General features: G+C 42.0%; 1 protein-coding gene across 3 annotated transcripts in view; it reads right to left on the minus strand.

Annotated features, from left to right (window-relative positions):
* Window positions 1-1,376: 1,376 nt before the first annotated feature.
* CNTRL (centriolin) overlaps window positions 1,377-22,110 on the minus strand; it is an 80,727-nt gene continuing 59,993 nt past the window's right edge. For 2 of the 3 annotated variants that reach the window (XM_075834582.1, XM_075834581.1), the window contains exons 27-44: window positions 21,648-21,778; window positions 21,419-21,559; window positions 21,209-21,335; window positions 20,980-21,144; window positions 20,451-20,610; window positions 19,843-19,958; window positions 19,528-19,745; window positions 18,744-18,901; window positions 18,540-18,613; window positions 17,165-17,353; window positions 16,473-16,698; window positions 15,678-15,883; window positions 15,002-15,142; window positions 13,730-13,996; window positions 13,558-13,620; window positions 12,821-13,033; window positions 12,616-12,708; window positions 1,377-1,811 (exon numbers count right to left, since the gene is read on the minus strand). In XM_075834582.1, coding sequence (XP_075690697.1) covers window positions 12,616-12,708; window positions 12,821-13,033; window positions 13,558-13,620; window positions 13,730-13,996; window positions 15,002-15,142; window positions 15,678-15,883; window positions 16,473-16,698; window positions 17,165-17,353; window positions 18,540-18,613; window positions 18,744-18,901; window positions 19,528-19,745; window positions 19,843-19,958; window positions 20,451-20,610; window positions 20,980-21,144; window positions 21,209-21,335; window positions 21,419-21,559; window positions 21,648-21,778 — 2,688 coding nt within the window. In that variant the 3' untranslated portion in view covers window positions 1,377-1,811. The remainder of the gene's footprint in view (window positions 1,812-12,615; window positions 12,709-12,820; window positions 13,034-13,557; window positions 13,621-13,729; window positions 13,997-15,001; window positions 15,143-15,677; window positions 15,884-16,472; window positions 16,699-17,164; window positions 17,354-18,539; window positions 18,614-18,743; window positions 18,902-19,527; window positions 19,746-19,842; window positions 19,959-20,450; window positions 20,611-20,979; window positions 21,145-21,208; window positions 21,336-21,418; window positions 21,560-21,647; window positions 21,779-22,110) is intronic. The other variant, XM_075834583.1, reaches the window with a different exon arrangement.

The following is a 22,110-nucleotide window of genomic DNA, read 5'->3' on the forward strand; positions in this document are numbered from 1 at the left end:
TCAGGAGAATTAGAGCGCTGGCTGGAGTGCGGCTGTGTATTCGGAGGAGCAGAGCTGAGTGCATCCTTACACTATCAGGAGAATTAGAGCGCGGCTGGAGTGCGGCTGTGTATTCAGAGGATAAGAGCTGAGTGCGTCCTTACACTATCAGGAGAATTAGAGCGTGGCTGGAGTGCGGCTGTATTTTCAGAGGGCAGAGCGGAGTACGTCCTTACACTATAGAGGAGAATAGAGCGAGGCTGTGTATTTGGAGGACAGAGCTGAGTGCGTCTTATACTATCAGAGAATTAGAGTGCGGCTGTGTATTCAGAGGAGCAGAGCGGAGTACGTCCTTACACATCAGGAGAATTAGAGCGCTGGCTGGAGTGCGGCTGTGTATTCGGAGGAGCAGAGCTGAGTGCGTCCTTACACTATCAGGAGAATTAGAGCGCGGCTGGAGTGCGGCTGTGTATTCAGGAGCAGAGCTGAGTGCGTCCTTACACTATCAGGAGAATTAGAGCGCGGCTGGAGTGCGGCTGTGTATTCGGAGGACCAGAGCTGAGTGCATCCTTACACTATCAGGAGAATTAGAGCGCTGGGCTGGAGTGCGGCTGTGTATTCGGAGGAGCAGAGCTGAGTGCGTCCTTACACTATCAGGAGAATTAGAGCGCTGTCTGGAGTGCGGCTGTGTATTCGGAGGAGCAGAGCTGAGTGCATCCTTACACTATCAGGAGAATTAAGAGTGCGGCTGTGTATTCGGAGGAGCAGAGCTGAGTGCGTCCTTACACTATCAGGAGAATTAGAGTGCGGCTGTGTAATTGGAGGAGCAGAGCTGAGTGCATCCTTACACTATCAGGAGAATTAGAGTGTGGCTGTGTAATTTGGAGGAAGCAGAGCTGAGTGCATCCTTACACTATCAGAAAAATTAGAGTGTGGCTGTGTAATTGGAGGAGCAGAGCTGTGTGCATCCTTACACTATCAGGAGAATTAGAGTGCGGCTGTGTATTCGGAGGAGCAGAGCTGAGTGCGTTCTTACACTATCAGGAGAATTAGAGCGCTGGCTGGAGTGCGGCTGTGTATTCAGAGGAGCACAGCTGAGTGCGTCCTTACACTATCAGGAGAATTGGAGTGCGGCTGTGTATTCGGAGGAGCAGAGCTGAGTGCGTCTAGTGTTGCTACCTCAGGAATGCAGCGCACATTCTCACATGATCATCGCGAGTCCTAACACGACCCAGAAGTCCCGGCATTTCCTGCTCTGGGCTGATCGCCGATGGGACAAGACGTCTTACAAAATGTCATTTATTCATAAAAATTCACACGATACAAAAATCTGATTAATTTACAAAACACAAATAAATAATTCTGTACAGATCAGTGCGTTCCCTGCGGCCGTGTCTCCCCCCCCCCCCCCCCTCCAGGGCCTCGTGTGTGTATTATATCCAGGTCTGACTGTCGTTATCTCCCCCCGAGTTCTGCTGATCATCTATACTGCCGGCACTTACATCTTCACACTAAGAACATTGGTCCCATATACACAGGATCGGCAGTAAGTGTGGGTGATCACTAGACCGGGGGTCCCGAGCCGCCATTCCTTCTCACTGCACAATCGTGCTGGGTCCCTGTTCTAGTGCTTGGTGGGGGTCCCAGTAATCCATACATTTATTACCTATCCTGTGTATATGGGGTAAATATTCTTAGTGGAAAAACCATAGGGTGACGGACACCTATACAATACTTCAAAATGAGGTCCCATCCGTGTGAGTGAAGCCAGAAACTGGAAATAACTGTACGACCCCGCGCCCTGACGCCAGCGTGTCCAGCGTATAATCCTCCTGAAATACAAGGAGCCCAAAACATCATTATAAGCCGGAAACCCTCCAGCTGTGGAGAGTACAAAGCATGACCCCAGTTCATTATTATAGTAATTATATATATATAGGAGCAGTGTTATAGTAGTTATATTCTTGTATATAGGGGCAGTATTATAGTAGTTATATTCTTGTATATAGGAGCAGTATTATAGTAGTTATATTCTTGTATATAGGGGGCAGTATTATAGTAGTTATATTCTTGTATATAGGAGCAGTATTATAGTAGTTATATTCTTGTATATAGAGAGCAGTATTATAGTAGTTATATTCTTGTATATAGGGGCAGTATTATAGTAGTTATATTCTTGTATATAGGAGCAGTATTATAGTAGTTATATTCTTGTATATAGGGGGCAGTATTATAGTAGTTATATTCTTGTATATAGGAGCAGTATTATAGTAGTTATATTCTTGTATATAGAGAGCAGTATTATAGTAGTTATATTCTTGTATATAGGGGGCAGTATTATAGTAGTTATTACTCTTGTATATAGGAGCAGTATTATAGTAGTTATATTCTTGTATATAGGGGGTAGTATTATAGTAGTTATATTCTTGTATATAGGAGCAGTATTATAGTAGTTATATTCTTGTATATAGGGGCAGTATTATAGTAGTTATATTCTTGTATATAGGGGCAGTATTATAGTAGTTATATTCTTGTATATAGGAGCAGTATTATAGTAGTTATATTCTTGTATATAGGGGGCAGTATTATAGTAGTTATATTCTTGTATATAGGGGGCAGTATTATAGTGGTTATATTCTTGTATATAGGGGCAGTATTATAGTAGTTATATTCTTGTATATAGGGGGCAGTATTATAGTAGTTATATTCTTGTATATAGGGGGCAGTATTATAGTAGTTATATTCTTGTATATAGGAGAAAGTATTATAGTAGTTATATTCTTGTATATAGGAGGCAGTATTATAGTAGTTATATTCTTGTATATAGGGGCAGTATTATAGTAGTTATATTCTTGTATATAGGGGCAGTATTATAGTAGTTATATTCTTGTATATAGGGGCAGTATTATAGTAGTTATATTCTTGTATATAGGGAGCAGTATTATAGTAGTTATATTCTTGTATATGGCGGGCAGTATTATAGTAGTTATATTCTTGTATATAGGAGCAGTATTATAGTAGTTATATTTCTTGTATATAGGGGGTAGTATTATAGTAGTTATATTCTTGTATATAGAGGGCAGTATTATAGTAGTTATATTCTTGTATATAGGAGCAGTATTATAGTAGTTATAGTCTTGTATATAGGAGCAGTATTATAGTAGTTATATTCTTGTATATAGGGAGCAGTATTATAGTAGTTATATTCTTGTATATAGGGGCAGTATTATAGTAGTTATATTCTTGTATATAGGGGCAGTATTATAGTAGTTATATTCTTGTATATAGGGGCAGTATTATATTAGTTATATTCTTGTATATAGGAGCAGTATTATAGTAGTTATATTCTTGTATATAGAAGCAGTATTATAGTAGTTATATTCTTGTATATAGGGGCAGTGTTCTAGTAGTTATATTCTTGTATATAGGAGCAGTATTATAGTAGTTATATTCTTGTATATAGGGGCAGTGTTATAGTAGTTATATTCTTGTATATAGGGGCAGTATTATAGTAGTTATATTCTTGTATATAGGAGCAGTATTATAGTAGTTATATTCTTATATATAGGAGCAGTATTATAGTAGTTATATTCTTATATATAGGAGCAGTATTATAGTAGTTATATTCTTGTATATAGGGGCAGTATTATAGTAGTTATATTCTTGTATATAGGGGCAGTATTATAGTATTTATATTCTTGTATATAGGGAGCAGTATTATAGTAGTTATATTCTTGTATATAGGGGGTAGTATTATAGTAGTTATATTCTTGTATGTAGGGGCAGTATTATAGTAGTTATATTCTTGTATATAGGAGGCAGTATTATAGTAATTCTATTCTTGTATATAGGAGCAGTATTATAGTAGTTATATTCTTGTATATAGGGGGCAGTATTATAGTAGTTATATTCTTGTATATAGGGGGCAGTATTATAGTAGTTATATTCTTGTATATAGGGGGTAGTATTATAGTAGTTATATTCTTGTATGTAGGGGCAGTATTATAGTAGTTATATTCTTGTATATAGGGGGCAGTATTATAGTAGTTATATTCTTGTATATAGGAGCAGTATTATAGTAGTTATATTCTTGTATATAGGGGGCAGTATTATAGTAGTTATATTCTTGTATATAGAGGCAGTATTATAGTAGTTATATTCTTGTATATAGGGGGCAGTATTATAGTAATTATATTCTTGTATATAGGAGCAGTATTATAGTAGTTATATTCTTGTATATAGGGAGCAGTATTATAGTAGTTATATTCTTGTATATAGGAGCAGTATTATAGTAGTTATTTTCTTGTATATAGGAGCAGTATTATAGTAGTTAAATTCTTGTATATAGAGGCAGTATTATAGTAGTTATATTCTTGTATATAGGAGCAGTATTATAGTAGTTATATTCTTGTATATAGGAGGCAGTATTATAGTAGTTATATTCTTGTATATAGGGGGCAGTATTATAGTAGTTATATTCTTGTATATAGGAGGCAGTATTATAGTAGTTATATTCTTGTATATAGGAGCAGTATTATAGTAGTTATATTCTTGTATATAGGAGCAGTATTATAGTAGTTATATTCTTGTATATAGGAGCAGTATTATAGTAGTTATATTCTTGTATATAGGGGGTAGTATTATAGTAGTTATATTCTTGTATATAGGGACAGTATTATAGTAGTTATATTCTTGTATATAGGGAGCAGTATTATAGTAGTTATATTCTTGTATATAGGGGGCAGTATTATAGTAGTTATATTCTTGTATATAGGGGCAGTATTATAGTAGTTATATTCTTGTATATAGGAGGCAGTATTATAGTAGTTATATTCTTGTATATAGGAGCAGTATTATAGTAGTTATATTCTTGTATATAGGAGCAGTATTATAGTAGTTATATTCTTGTATATAGGAGCAGTATTATAGTAGTTATATTCTTGTATATAGGGGGCAGTATTATAGTAGTTATATTCTTGTATATAGGGGCAGTATTATAGTAGTTATATTCTTGTATATAGGAGCAGTATTATAGTAGTTATATTCTTGTATATAGGGGGCAGTATTATAGTAGTTATATTCTTGTATATAGGGGGCAGTATTATAGTAGTTATATTCTTGTATATAGGGGGCAGTATTATAGTAGTTATATTCTTGTATATAGGGGCAGTATTATAGTAGTTATATTCTTGTATATAGGAGCAGTATTATAGTAGTTATATTCTTGTATATAGGAGCAGTATTATAGTAGTTATATTCTTGTATATAGGGGCAGTATTATAGTAGTTATATTCTTGTATATAGGAGCAGTATTATAGTAGTTATATTCTTGTATATAGGAGACAGTATTATAGTAGTTATATTCTTGTATATAGGGGGCAGTATTATAGTAGTTATATTCTTGTATATAGGAGGCCGTATTATAGTAGTTATATTCTTGTATATAGGGGGCAGTATTATAGTAGTTATATTCTTGTATATAGGGGGCAGTATTATAGTAGTTATATTCTTGTATATAGGAGGCCGTATTATAGTAGTTATATTCTTGTATATAGGGGGCAGTATTATAGTAGTTATATTCTTGTATATAGGGGGCAGTATTATAGTAGTTATATTCTTGTATATAGGAGCAGTATTATAGTAGTTATATTCTTGTATATAGGGGGCAGTATTATAGTAGTTATATTCTTGTATATAGGGGAAGTATTATAGTAGTTATATTCTTGTATATAGGGAGCAGTATTATAGTAGTTATATTCTTGTATATAGGGGAAGTATTATAGTAGTTATATTCTTGTATATAGGAGCAGTATTATAGTAGTTATATTCTTGTATATAGGGGGAGTATTATAGTAGTTATATTCTTGTATATAGGGGCAGTATTATAGTAGTTATATTCTTGTATATAGGGAGCAGTATTATAGTAGTTATATTCTTGTATATAGGGGAAGTATTATAGTAGTTATATTCTTGTATATAGGAGCAGTATTATAGTAGTTATATTCTTGTATATAGGGAGCAGTATTATAGTAGTTATATTCTTGTATATAGGGGAAGTATTATAGTAGTTATATTCTTGTATATAGGAGCAGTATTATAGTAGTTATATTCTTGTATATAGGGGGAGTATTATAGTAGTTATATTCTTGTATATAGGGGGCAGTATTATAGTAGTTATATTCTTGTATATAGGAGCAGTATTATAGTAGTTATATTCTTGTATATAGGGGGAGTATTATAGTAGTTATATTCTTGTATATAGGGGGCAGTATTATAGTAGTTATATTCTTGTATATAGGGGGCAGTATTATAGTAGTTATATTCTTGTATATAGGGGGCAGTATTATAGTAGTTATATTCTTGTATATAGGGAGCAGTATTATAGTAGTTATATTCTTGTATATAGGGAGCAGTATTATAGTAGTTATATTCTTGTATATAGGGGGAGTATTATAGTAGTTATATTCTTGTATATAGGGAGCAGTATTATAGTAGTTATATTCTTGTATATAGGGGAAGTATTATAGTAGTTATATTCTTGTATATAGGAGCAGTATTATAGTAGTTATATTCTTGTATATAGGGAGCAGTATTATAGTAGTTATATTCTTGTATATAGGGAAAGTATTATAGTAGTTATATTCTTGTATATAGGAGCAGTATTATAGTAGTTATATTCTTGTATATAGGGGGAGTATTATAGTAGTTATATTCTTGTATATAGGGGGCAGTATTATAGTAGTTATATTCTTGTATATAGGGGGAAGTATTATAGTAGTTATATTCTTGTATATAGGAGCAGTATTATAGTAGTTATATTCTTGTATATAGGGGGAGTATTATAGTAGTTATATTCTTGTATATAGGGGGCAGTATTATAGTAGTTATATTCTTGTATATAGGTGGCAGTATTATAGTAGTTATATTCTTGTATATAGGGGGAGTATTATAGTAGTTATATTCTTGTATATAGGAGCAGTATTATAGTAGTTATATTCTTGTATATAGGAGCAGTATTATAGTAGTTATATTCTTGTATATAGGGGCAGTATTATAGTAGTTATATTCGAGCAGTATTACAGTAGTTATATTCTTGTATATAGGGAGCAGTATTATAGTAGTTATATTATTGTATATAGGAGGCAGTATTATAGTAGTTATATTCTTGTATATAGGAGCAGTATTATAGTAGTTATATTCTTGTATATAGGAGCAGTATTATAGTAGTTATATTCTTGTATATAGGGGGCAGTATTATAGTAGTTATATTCTTGTATATAGGAGCAGTATTATAGTAGTTATATTCATGTATATAGGGGCAGTATTATAGTAGTTATATTCTTGTATATAGGAGCAGTATTATAGTAGTTATATTCTTGTATATAGGGAGCAGTATTATAGTAGTTATATTCTTGTATGTAGGGGGCAGTATTATAGTAGTTATATTCTTGTATGTAGGGGGCAGTATTATAGTAGTTATATTCTTGTATATGGAGCAGTATTATAGTAGTTATATTCTTGTATATAGGAGCAGTATTATAGTAGTTATATTCTTGTATATAGGAGCAGTATTACAGTAGTTATATTCTTGTATATAGGAGCAGTATTATAGTAGTTATATTCTTGTATATAGGGGCAGTATTATAGTAGTTATATTCTTGTATATAGGGAGCAGTATTACAGTAGTTATATTCTTGTATATAGGGAGCAGTATTATAGTAGTTATATTCTTGTATATAGGGGCAGTATTATAGTAGTTATATTCTTGTATATAGGAGCAGTATTATAGTAGTTATATTCTTGTATATAGGGAGCAGTATTATAGTAGTTATATTCTTGTATATAGGGAGCAGTATTATAGTAGTTATATTCTTGTATATAGGAGCAGTATTATAGTAGTTATATTCTTGTATATAGGGGGCAGTATTATAGTAGTTATATTCTTGTATATAGGGGGCAGTATTATAGTAGTTATATTCTTGTATATAGGGGCAGTATTATAGTAGTTATATTCTTGTACATAGGGGGCAGTATGATAGTAGTTATATTCTTGTATATAGGGGCAGTATTATAGTAGTTATATTCTTGTATGTAGGGGGCAGTATTATAGTAGTTATATTCTTGTATTTAGGGGCAGTATTATAGTACTTATATTCTTGTATATAGGAGCAGTATTATAGTAGTTATATTCTTGTATATAGGAGCAGTATTATAGTAGTTATATTCTTGTATATAGGGAGCAGTATTATAGTAGTTATATTCTTGTATATAGGGAGCAGTATTATAGTAGTTATATTCTTGTATATAGAAGCAGTATTATAGTAGTTATATTCTTGTATATAGAAGCAGTATTATAGTAGTTATATTCTTGTATATAGGGGGTAGTATTATAGTAGTTATATTCTTGTATATAGGGGGCAGTATTATAGTAGTTATATTCTTGTATATAGGGGGTAGTATTATAGTAGTTATATTCTTGTATATAGGGGGTAGTATTATAGTAGTTATATTCTTGTACACAGGGGGCAGTATTATAGTAGTTATATTCTTGTACATAGGGGGCAGTATGATAGTAGTTATATTCTTGTATATAGGGGCAGTATTATAGTAGTTATATTCTTGTATATAGGGGCAGTATTATAGTCGTTATATTCTTGTATATAGGGGCAGTATTATAGTAGTTATATTCTTGTATATAGGGGGCAGTATATAGTAGATATATTCTTGTATATAGGGGGCAGTATATAGTAGATATATTCTTGTATATAGGAGGCAGTATTATAGTAGTTATATTCTTGTATATAGGAGCAGTATTATAGTAGTTATATTCTTGTATATAGGGGGAGTATTATAGTAGTTATATTCTTGTATATAGGGGCAGTATTATAGTAGTTATATTCTTGTATATAGGGAGCAGTATTATAGTAGTTATATTCTTGTATATAGGGGAAGTATTATAGTAGTTATATTCTTGTATATAGGAGCAGTATTATAGTAGTTATATTCTTGTATATAGGGAGCAGTATTATAGTAGTTATATTCTTGTATATAGGGGAAGTATTATAGTAGTTATATTCTTGTATATAGGAGCAGTATTATAGTAGTTATATTCTTGTATATAGGGGGAGTATTATAGTAGTTATATTCTTGTATATAGGGGGCAGTATTATAGTAGTTATATTCTTGTATATAGGAGCAGTATTATAGTAGTTATATTCTTGTATATAGGGGGAGTATTATAGTAGTTATATTCTTGTATATAGGGGGCAGTATTATAGTAGTTATATTCTTGTATATAGGGGCAGTATTATAGTAGTTATATTCTTGTATATAGAGAGCAGTATTATAGTAGTTATATTCTTGTATATAGGGGCAGTATTATAGTAGTTATATTCTTGTATATAGGGCAGTATTATAGTAGTTATATTCTTGTATATAGGGAGCAGTATTATAGTAGTTATATTCTTGTATATAGGGGGCAGTATTATAGTAGTTATATTCTTGTATATAGGGCAGTATTATAGTAGTTATATTCTTGTATATAGGGAGCAGTATTATAGTAGTTATATTCTTGTATATAGGGGGCAGTATTATAGTAGTTATATTCTTGTATATAGGGACAGTATTATAGTAGTTATATTCTTGTATATAGGGCAGTATTATAGTAGTTATATTCTTGTATATAGGGAGCAGTATTATAGTAGTTATATTCTTGTATATAGGGGGCAGTATTATAGTAGTTATATTCTTGTATATAGGAGCAGTATTATAGTAGTTATATTCTTGTATATAGGGACAGTATTATAGTAGTTATATTCTTGTATATAGGGCAGTATTATAGTAGTTATATTCTTGTATATAGGGAGCAGTATTATAGTAGTTATATTCTTGTATATAGGGGGCAGTATTATAGTAGTTATATTCTTGTATATAGGAGCAGTATTATAGTAGTTATATTCTTGTATATAGGGGCAGTATTATAGTAGTTATATTCTTGTATATAGGGGGCAGTATATAGTGGTTATATTCTTGTATATAGGGGCAGTATTATAGTAGTTATATTCTTGTATATAGGGGGCAGTATTATAGTAGTTATATTCTTGTATGTGGGGGCAGTATTATAGTAGTTATATTCTTGTATATAGGGAGCAGTATTATAGTAGTTATATTCTTGTATATAGAGAGCAGTATTATAGTAGTTATATTCTTGTATATATGGGCAGTATTATAGTAGTTATATTCTTGTATATAGAGGGCAGTATTATAGTAGTTATATTCTTGTATATATGGGCAGTATTATAGTAGTTATATTCTTGTATATAGAGAGCAGTATTATAGTAGTTATATTCCTGTATATAGGAGCAGTATTATAGTAGTTATATTCTTATATATAGGAGCAGTATTATAGTAGTTATATTCTTGTATATAGGGGCAGTAGTATAGTAGTTATATTCTTGTATATAGGGGGCAGTATATAGTGGTTATATTCTTGTATATAGGGGCAGTATTATAGTAGTTATATTCTTGTATATAGGGGGCAGTATTATAGTAGTTATATTCTTGTATGTGGGGGCAGTATTATAGTAGTTATATTCTTGTATATAGGGAGCAGTATTATAGTAGTTATATTCTTGTATATAGAGAGCAGTATTATAGTAGTTATATTCTTGTATATAGGGAGCAGTATTATAGTAGTTATATTCTTGTATATAAGGGCAGTAGTATAGTAGTTATATTCTTGTATATAGGGGGCAGTATTATAGTAGTTATATTCTTGTATATAGGGGGCAGTATTATAGTAGTTATATTCTTGTATATAGAAGCAGTATTATAGTAGTTATATTCTTGTATATAGGGGCAGTATTATAGTAGTTATATTCTTGTATATAGGGGGTAGTATTATAGTAGTTATATTCTTGTATATAGGGCAGTATTATAGTAGTTATATTCTTGTATATATGGGCAGTATTATAGTAGTTATATTCTTGTATATAGGGGGCAGTATATAGTGGTTATATTCTTGTATATAGGGGCAGTATTATAGTAGTTATATTCTTGTATATAGGGGGCAGTATTATAGTAGTTATATTCTTGTATGTGGGGGCAGTATTATAGTAGTTATATTCTTGTATATAGGGAGCAGTATAATAGTATTTATATTCTTGTATATAGGGGCAGTATTATAGTAGTTATATTCTTGTATATAGGAGCAGTATTATAGTAGTTACATTCTTGTATATAGGGAGCAGTATTATAGTATTTATATTCTTGTATATAGGGGCAGTATTATAGTAGTTATATTCTTGTATATAGGGACAGTATTATAGTAGTTATATTCTTGTATATAGGGAGCAGTATAATAGTATTTATATTCTTGTATATAGGAACAGTATTATAGTAGTTATATTCTTGTATATAGGAGCAGAATTATAGTATTTAGATTCTTGTATATAGGAGCAGTATTATAGTAGTTATATTCTTGTATATAGGAGCAGTGTTATAGTAGTTATATTCTTGTATATAGGGGGCAGTATTATAGTAGTTATATTCTTGTATATAGGGTACAGTATGATAGTAGTTATATTCTTGTATATAGGAGCAGTATTATAGTAGTTATATTCTTGTATATAGGAGCAGTATTATAGTAGTTATATTCTTGTATATAGAGAGCAGTATTATAGTAGTTATATTCTTGTATATAGGGGCAGTATTATAGTAGTTATATTCTTGTATATAGGAGCAGTATTATAGTAGTTATATTCTTGTATATAGGGGCAGTATTATAGTAGTTATATTCTTGTATATAGGAGCAGTATTATAGTAGTTAGATTCTTGTATATAGGGGCAGTATTATAGTAGTTATATTCTTGTATATAGGGAGCAGTATTATAGTAGTTATATTCTTGTATATAAGGGCAGTAGTATAGTAGTTATATTCTTGTATATAGGGGGCAGTATTATAGTAGTTATATTCTTGTATATAGGGAGCAGTATTATAGTAGTTATATTCTTGTATATAGAGAGCAGTATTATAGTAGTTATATTCTTGTATATAGGGAGCAGTATTATAGTAGTTATATTCTTGTATATAAGGGCAGTAGTATAGTAGTTATATTCTTGTATATAGGGGGCAGTATTATAGTAGTTATATTCTTGTATGTGGGTGCAGTATTATAGTAGTTATATTCTTGTATATAGGGGCAGTATTATAGTAGTTATATTCTTGTATATAGGGGCAGTATTATAGTAGTTATATTCTTGTATATAGGAGCAGTATTATAGTAGTTATATTCTTGTATATAGGAGCAGTATTATAGTAGTTATATTCTTGTATATAGGGGGCAGTATATAGTAGATATATTCTTGTATATAGGGGGCAGTATATAGTAGATATATTCTTGTATATAGGGGCAGTATATAGTAGATATATTCTTGTATATAGGGGGCAGTATATAGCTGCTATACTGTCTCCTACGGATAAGATCTTTTTGTCAGGACAATGGCTGAATGTTCCTTTACTGCTTAGAGGAGACCATTTAATAAGATACACAACACTGTCTCCTGCCGCCCACATTAACAATATAGCCCGGAGATATGATATACAGCGCCTGGTGATGTCACAGCTGATGCTCTTACCTATGTTCTGCTGGGAGATGCTGCTGTCGGGTGCAGGGCTGATAATTCTGGGGGATCAGGTCCTGGAGAGATTCTGGATCTCCGGTTATAACCCTAAAACACAAGAACATTTTTAGTCCTGTAATTCCCGGCCTCTTCCCTTACGGACAGCCGCTGATCTGGGTGTCCCGGTATTAGGAGCCCCCACCCCGTGGTCTTCCTGTACCTGGGTCAGCACGAGGCTGCGCATCTCTCGGTTTGGTGAGTGCAACAACCCAGAGGAATTTTGGGAATGAAACGGAGAAACTGCTGAAACGTTAGAGACCAGGTCGTCCAGTGCATCGAGCTGCCGCCTCAGGCTGTGCAGGGAGCCCTCCGTCTGCCGCCTCCCGCGGCTCAGCACATCCGCTTGTTTGGACATGCGCTGGTGGAGCTGCGCCTAAAAATGACCGCATGACATCGTCATTCTGCGCTGCCAGTCAATGTTGTGAGGAAGGTACAAGGACCGTCATCTAGGTTTCCTGGACTATGGAATAGCAAGTCTGTCTAGTTATGCTACAAGTAAGGGGGTACAAGTAGGCTGTTCAGAAAGCTGGGTGAAAACCTCTGCGGAGGCTCTAATGGTCGGCGGTCACCCAGCTTTCCCAAAAAGACACAATGCAAAAACCACTAAATATAAAATTGAAAGGGGCTGTCCAGGATTAGAAAAGCACCCCACCGGGACACAGGTTGTGTGTGGTAGTGCAGCTCAGCCATATTCACTTCAATGGGACTGAGATGTAATAGTAGTCACAACCCATGGACAGGGGTGGCGCTGTTTCTGGATGAGAGCTGCCATGTTTTTCTAATCCTAGAAAGTCCCTTTACCATCTTGACAATTAGTTTTAGTGGGGGCTCATTGATTTTACTGGGGAGCCTTCCAGCACGGGGGGGGGATATGGAGGATTTGGGAGATCCCATCACCTTTAGTCTGTCCTCCTGCTGCCGGAGATTTTCTCGTAAAGCTTCTCCGCGCCATTGTTCATCCTGTGAAGGAGAGGAGGCAGCGCCGTCAGTCAGACGCGGGATCTCACAGGTCAGGGCCCCCCAGTTATGCGTGTATGAGAGCCACGCAGGGTCCTCGGGCTCCACTCACCAGTAATTGGCTCCTGGAAGCCCCCCGGTTCTCCTCGGGGGCGGGGTTTGCTGAGAAGGGGAAGTTCTCCCTCAGACTGTGCAGCTGAGCCCGCAGGCTGTGGTTTTGCTCTAGCGCCGGCTCCACGTCCTCCATCAGGTCGTCGCCCTCCGTGCAGTGAAGTTCCTGCAAACTGCTCTGGATCTCCAGCTTGACCTGCGCTTTTAACTCTTTCACCGCCTCATTGACCTCCTGCTGCCGCTTGTCCAGTTCTTCCTGACTCCTCAGCTGCAAATGGAAACAACAAGTTATTCCCAACTTCATGGTGTCAGGTGTATAAGAACACGGAAACCACCCGTGTCACGCCTACAGCGCCCGTGTCACGCCTACAGAGCGCCCGTGTCACGCCTACAGAGCGCCCGTGTCACGCCTACAGAGTGCCCGTGTCACACATACAGCGCACATGCTAGTAACATGCTACACAGGAAGGGTCTGTCCTGGGAGACTCCTGTACAAAGACCCCTGGAGATGCCGCCGTATTAGGTGACAGCACAGGTGCGGCGTACGCACAGGAGGTAGTCATTTTATACACAAGGTGGCGCCAGAGCTCCGATACCGGAATCACACTGGTAACAGTGACACATCTTATTTAAAGGGCCGGTGTCTAATCTTCTGTAAATAAAGCTTCGGCATTGTATCATGAAAACGTCTGCAATTTTCTAATGGATGTTTTCAAGATCTCTGTTTGCTGTCAATAAATGAGAACATTCTTATTTACATCCAGAGACTGAAAACCTGTCCAGAGCTATCCCTGCTCACACAGCTGAGGGTCTGTCACAGTGTATCAGTCTGGAAGGTAAACCCAGCGGCAGACGTTCCCCTCTGATCTCATATGATGTCACTAGCGTTAGTGATGTGCGATGATGATGATGATGATGGAGTCGTTTGTAATCTGGTTAGATTGATATTATGGACGACAACGCCATTCATTACAAGACAGTGACGGATCTCTACAAGATCTGTCACCAGGAGGAACAAGTGAATATGGCTGACAGAGATAGTGTTCGGCTGTGACCACTTGATGTTACCGCACCGTTTGGCGCCACAAATCATTAGCGCCGGTGTGTCATTCATAATGGCAGAAAGTCTGCAGCATTTCTGTCCTGTGCGATTCCAACAAACACGTGACCCGAGAGGCGACCTAAAATATCCAACAAGTCAGGTGACATTTACACCACAAAACCATCGCTGCAGGAGGCGAACATGTCCCCTGACAGCGTTAGTGGCGCTCACCTGTTGCTGCAGTACATGCTGCTCCACCTGCAGCTGTTTGAGTTCCTTCAGCAGACACTTGACTCGCTCGTGGTTGTCGTGCGCGGCTCGTTCCACCGTCATCAGCTGTTTCTTTAAGCTGCTGTTTTCCCTTTTCAATTCCTAAATACAAGACAGAGGTGAAGTGTTGCATTCTGGGAGGTCTCCCTACAATGGCCGCTCCTGCCTGTGACCACCCCCTCCTCCCCTCAGCGGAACATCATTGGACTGTATTCACACTGCGCTCACAGGCATGGCAGTAAATAATAGAGATCACGCAGCGCTATTCTCCCCAGCAATACGACAGAAATCACGCCGGGGACGCTGTGGCCCCCGCAGTAAGGCAGTGGGGTCAGGTACACGTGGGACTCATCCAGCAGTGTTAGGAATTCCAGCCGCAACGCAAATGTGAACAGAGACAGAAAATCCACACAAAGGACTCAGATAAGGGACTGTTATTAGTGGCCTCCATCCCGTGTCTGTCCTGCTGTCACAATACTACAACTCCCAGCATACTCTGACAGGCCTGCTGGGAGTTGTAGTAGGGTTGTGCCCACGGCTGCCATGGACGCGCTCACTGACCGTGGATTTCCATTCTGACTATTTCCATCAAACACAAGGAGAAGCGGGGGGGGGGGCGGGGGTCAGGACGTCGCACCTCGGCCGCCTCCTCGTGCTGTGTCCGCTGCTTGCTGATGGTTTCCTTCAATGTGACAATTCTCTGCTCGTCTCTCCTGCTCGCTGACGTCACCTCGTCTTGTAAGCGCTGCAGATCGTCTCTACACGTCTCCAGCGCCTCCTGCAGAGCCGCCACCTCGCTGGCTTTGTCCTGCAGCTGTTCCTCCCGCTCGGACAGGAGACGTCCTGGAAGAATAAACCATTTATAATCAGGAGTTTTTCCATCCATGACAGAAGCTGCACAGGTTTATACGGAGGAACTCTACCTACGGGGTCCGGCCGTGGCCTTCAACCTGTGGCTGTTACAGCCAGCAGCCCCGAGCCCATTACAAACCACTAGGGGGAGGAGATAAGTGGCAAAAGGAGTCATATGGCGCCGCTCATACCCATGAGTTAGTTCTCAACAGATAAAATTCCTACAGGGGACCCTCAGTGACATCATCAGGACCGTCCCACACGTGTCTATGAGCCAATCATAATGGCCAGCGGATAACGGAGGAGACCCCGGGGACCCCACCACTATAGGCGTATTATTATTACTTCATGATTCCTACAATGTGATTAATACTGAAAACAGAGAGATTTCTGGGAGATGTGCAATTACATCCCGGCCAGATTAACCCTCACACGTCCGCAGGGTAGAGGTCAGTGTACAGCGCGTCGCTCCATGTAACGTGCTGATCCCGGACGTCAATCACAAGCTTTACTGCTCACATAACGGAGCGGATTTCATGAAGCTGCGGAACATCTTTGATTTGACAGTAAATATAATTACTAGCAGTGTCCAGCGACTCCTCCAGCGCCCGGCACCACATCTCCTCCTGCTGCAGCTTCAGGGCGCGCTCCTCCTGGGCACGGACTGCTCGGGTCATCACATCCAGGGCGTTCTGTCTGTCAGACAGCTCCCTCTCGTAGTTCTGCCTGTCGATCTCTAGTTTTTCAGCTGCCTCTCTGAGATGCTCTTCCTGCCGCTCAATTTCTTTTGTCATTTGCTTTAAATGCTGTGGAAAATCAGATGATGATGTATTGTTAGTGCTGAGAAAATGTACCCCCCCCCCCTCCCCCCAGCCTGTGCAAAATAAATCCTCAGGTGCCTTTATTGTAGCAAGTGCGTAAACATATCAATGAATATCACTAAATGATACTGATACGGCCGGTCACCCCGGAACAGGCAACACAAACCACAGCGCGTCACTACATGACACCATAACCCTGATCAGTGGGGTCCGGCGGCCGGGACCTTCACATAAGAGGACGTCAGCGCGAGGTTTCCGTGCATGGCGCTTCTCCTGACCGCACCGCAGCCGCTCCTGTGAACGGGACATTGGTATGGCCCCTTTATTGGAGGGTCAGACCCCCAGTGATCAGCGGTGGCCCCCAGTAACAGGTCACCCCTTTCCCTTGTGGGGAGCCCCGTCCACTCTCTATGCAGCATTATTCCACCCATGGGATTAGTATCGGGGTTACCATGTCCTGCTGTGAGACGTGACGCTCCTTCTCCTCCGCAGACCTCTGCAGGCGTCTCACCCGCTCCTCCGTCCTCGTCTCCTTCTCCTGCAGCAGTTTGTGTCTCCCGGCAGCATCTCCTATGTCTTCCTGCAGAGCGGACGTCTCCTGCAACATGTCGTCTCGATGCTTGGTGGCGCTCCTCAGATCCTGGAATAAACAGAGGCCGCACCTTTATAGAGATATAACTGCACAGACTGTAACGCCACATGTAACCGCAGCCATGACCCCGACCTCTGAACCGCCACATGTAACCGCAGCCATGACCCCGACCTCTGAACCGCCACATGTAACCGCAGCCATGACCCCGACATGTAACCGCAGCCATGATCCCGACTGCTGAACCGCCACATGTAACCGCAGCCATGATCCCGACCTCTGAACCGCCACATGTAACCGCAGCCATGACCCCGACCTCTGAACCGCCACATGTAACCGCAGCCATGACCCCGACCTCTGAACCGCCACATGTAACCGCAGCCATGATCCCGACCTCTGAACCGCCACATGTAACCGCAGCCGTGACCCCGACCTCTGAACCGCCACATGTAACCGCAGCCATGACCCCGACCTCTGAACCGCCAAATGTAACCGCAGCCATGACCCCGACCTCTGAACCGCCACATGTAACCGCAGCCATGACCCCGACCTCTGAACCGCCACATGTAACCGCAGCCATGACCCCGACATGTAACCGCAGCCATGATCCCGACTGCTGAACCGCCACATGTAACCGCAGCCATGATCCCGACCTCTGAACCGCCACATGTAACCGCAGCCATGACCCCGACCTCTGAACCGCCACATGTAACCGCAGCCATGACCCCGACCTCTGAACCGCCACATGTAACCGCAGCCATGATCCCGACCTCTGAACCGCCACATGTAACCGCAGCCGTGACCCCGACCTCTGAACCGCCACATGTAACCGCAGCCATGACCCCGACCTCTGAACCGCCAAATGTAACCGCAGCCATGACCCCGACCTCTGAACCGCCACATGTAACCGCAGCCATGACCCCGACCTCTGAACCGCCACATGTAACCGCAGCCATGACCCCGACCTCTGAACCGCCACATGTAACCGCAGCCATGACCCCGACCTCTGAACCGCCACATGTAACCGCAGCCATGACCCCGACCTCTGAACCGCCACATGTAACCGCAGCCATGACCCCAACTACTGAACCGCCACGTCACCCCCAGCAGGGGGCACTGTGTTTAGCTTTCTCCCCCTTTATTCACATTTGCTGCCGTCACTTCATATGAAGTAAATCCTCATCATTTTTGTCAGTTATGTTTTCACAATTTCGGGGGGCTAGGCCCCTGCATGTACCTGCTCCACCACCCTGAGTTGGTCCTTCAGATCAGTAAGTTCATCTTTCAGAAAGTTCAGCTCCTCGGTCTTGTCTGTAATGAGAAGAACAAGCAGCATCAGTCACTGGGCACAGGAGGAGCGCCATGTAGTGTCTCACGAAGTCTCCGCACATTGGAGTCCGCTGCAGAGAAGTGACCAGAAGACCCAGTTCTCCGTTCTCACCTTTCTGGATCTGCTGAGCGGCCGCGGTTTCCTGCCTCACCGTCTGTTTCTGCTCGTTCAGCTGAGTCCGCTCAATCTGCAGGCTGCTTATATCCGCCGCCAGTCTCTCCAGAGCGCCGCTCGCCATCTTCTTACGCTCCTCAGTGTCTAACAACGCGCTGACCGAGGAAAAGAAAAGGACCAACTCACATAATGGAAGTAATTCAGTGCCCAGCTGCAGCCTTCTACCGGACTCCTCCCGACGGCCGCCCCGCTGACTGCACCCGACGGCCGCCCCGCTGACTGCACCCGACGGCCGCCCCGCTGACTGCACCCGACGCCCGCCCCGCTGACTGCACCCGACGCCCGCCCCGCTGACTGCACCCTACGCCCGCCCCGCTGACTGCACCCGACGCCCGCCCCGCTGACTGCACCCGACGACGGGCCCGCTGACTGCACCCGACGACGGGCCCGCTGACTGCACCCGACGGCCGCCCCGCTGACTCCTCCCGACGCCCGCCCCGCTGACTCCTCCCGACGCCCGGCCCGCTGACTCCTCCCGACGCCCGGCCCGCTGACTCCTCCCGACGCCCGCCCTGCTGACTCCTCCCGACGCCCGCCCTGCTGACTCCTCCCGACGCCCGCCCTGCTGACTCCTCCCGACGCCCGCCCTGCTGACTCCTCCCGACGCCCGCCCTGCTGACTCCTCCCGACGCCCGCCCTGCTGACTGCACCCGATATCTGAATCGACAGCCCTGATGAATGTCACTGCCCCCCAGTGGTGAGGAGAGTGTATGACAATTACTTTTTGTTCTGGGTGAGTTTCCGCTCCAGCTCCTGGTTGTTTTCCTCCAGGTTTTCCTTCTCGTTGCTCAGGGCGTCCACCTTCTCCTGCAGGGCGTTCATCTGCGTCATGAGGAGCTCAATCTCTCGGTGATCTTTCTCCAGGAGCTGCCGTTGTCTCTCCACCTCTCCCCGGACCCGCTGCGACGTCCTCTGCAGGTTCTCCAGCTCCAGCTTTCCCTGAAGACGCAGCCACATTTAACTCTATGTGCGCCCAACACAGATCAAAACAGTGAAATCCTCAGTCCGGGGGCCGCAGTGACGCAGCACATCTCACCTGCAGCAGCAGCGACTGCGTCTTCTCCAGGTCATTCATCTTCTGATCGTGCTGCAGTTTCAGGCCCTCAAGTTCGTTATTCTCCAGTTGCTGCATTTCCAGAACGTGTTTCAGCTCTGACAAAAAGAAAAATGTCAAGCTGTGAAAGGAGGAAAATATCAGTGTTACCCCCCCCCCCGGAGGTCAGTGTTACCCCCCCCCCCGGAGGTCAGTGTTACCCCCCCCCCCCGGAGGTCAGTGTTAACCCCCCCCCCCGGAGGTCAGTGTTAACCCCCCCCCCCGGAGGTCAGTGTTAACCCCCCCCCCGGAGGTCAGTGTTAACCCCCCCCCCCGGAGGTCAGTGTTACCCCCCCCCCCGGAGGTCAGTGTTACCCCCCCCCCCCGGAGGTCAGTGTTACCCCCCCCCCGGAGGTCAGTGTTACCCCCCCCCCCCGGAGGTCAGTGTTACCCCCCCCCCCCGGAGGTCAGTGTTACCCCCGCCCCCCCCGGAGGTCAGTGTTACCCCCGCCCCCCCGGAGGTCAGTGTCCTGGGATGAGAGCGGTCCGGGTGACGTTCTTATAATATACAGGCTGCTGTGCACGGATCCTGGGCGAGGCTGACATCTCACCAGACTTCTGTTTGTGGATCTGTGAGACGCTTTTCTGCAGGTTTTCTTCTTCCTCCAGGATTTCCTGTGTCAGGGTTGAAAGCTGCGACCTCTTCTCATTCAGCTGCGCGCTCAGTTCTCCTTTCTGAACACTTAAATCTTCCAAGAGCGACTTCACCTCCTGCAAATGAGAAAAAGAAGCTGAAAAATCCGGCAGAAAGGATGAGAAAGACAAGTCCGCACACACGTCATTACAAGGCGCGGCGAACAAAGCTGCTTCTCCTGCGTTTAGGGGCATTTCTGGATTGAAGGGAGCGGTGGCAGATGCTTAGGACTGCTCCACGTGCGACCCCTTCCCCCGCGGCCCCGCTGTTTTATACTGGCGTGACGTAACATCATTGCTGGTCACCGCGATCCCACGCCGTCCGTTGTGACAATGTCGGCTGTTGGTGATTGGCTACGCAGAGGTGTAAACAGAGGATCGGCACCAGTTTATTCAGCCGCCCCCGTCTTATTTGACCCCCTCCATCTACGTCTGAGCTGCAGTTACTTTTATTTCTTGTCGCTTCTCCGCCACGTCCAGCTCGCCGTCCCGCAGGACGTCCTTCAGGTCGACCTTCTTCTGGTCGATGTGACTTTGAAGCAGATGAAGCTCTCGTGTCTTCTGACCCAGGTGTCGGTCCATCGCGGCCAGCGCCTCCTGCTGCGCGGATATCTACGGTGAGAGGCAGGGATTATAGTCACGCTCCTCACTCCGTGTATAGAGCCGGGGGTCTCACCTGGCAGTGCGCTCCTTCCAGCGCGCTCCCCTTCTCCACCAGGAGGGTCTCTGCGTCCCTCAGCGTCCGGCAATGTTCCTCTTCCTTCCCCTCGGCCACTCGGATTTCTTCCTGCAGTTTTTGAAGACTGAAAAGCCCAACGTTAAGCAGTTTACGTCTTTGTTCCGGCCGGAGTCGCACGAGACGGTGACCGGGTGCGGCAGCGCTCACCTCTCTGACGTGGCCTCCATCTTGTGGTTCAGGGACCGGTACTCGGCGTCTTTGGCGGCCATGACGCTGTTTATCCCCTGCAGGATATTCTCCTGAGATGCTCTGTGCTGCTCCAGGTCTCGGGCGTTCACTTGCAGGATCCTGTGAATTGTTCCCAGATAAGAGGACGCCGTATATATGTCATTAGCTCAGCCGTGGCCGAGACACCCGAGCAAAATCCACAACGTACCGGAGATGCTGATCCGCGTTCACCAGGTTCACCGCCGTCTCCTGCGCCCGCCTCTCCAGCTCCTCCGCATCACTCTCCGCCTGAGACAGATGCTTCTTCGCTGCATTGTATTTATCTATTAAATCCATCGTCTGGAGAGGAAGAAAAAACCCTCAGATAACACATAGCGGCAGGCAGTCCTATGTAAATAAAACACCATCACCATTTTCTACATTTCTGATTGCGGTCAGCGGATGAAAAGGTTCATCAGCGTTTACATTCATTGATAAGCCGCCCTGATCAGGGCTGCGCATAGCTGAGGGTTTGTTACAATGTATCAGTGCAGGTAAGAGCTTTCAGCCTGGAGTCCGAGATGGGAGAAAGATTACAACTGCTGCTGTGGTATTATAACAAACTGACAGCAAGCAGAGATATGGAAAATGGTGATTAACTGAAACAAAGGTGCATCTTTGGCTGTCCGTCT

Source organism: Rhinoderma darwinii, chromosome 8, assembly GCF_050947455.1.
Source record: "Rhinoderma darwinii isolate aRhiDar2 chromosome 8, aRhiDar2.hap1, whole genome shotgun sequence".
In the NCBI taxonomy this organism is placed as follows: domain Eukaryota; kingdom Metazoa; phylum Chordata; class Amphibia; order Anura; family Rhinodermatidae; genus Rhinoderma; species Rhinoderma darwinii.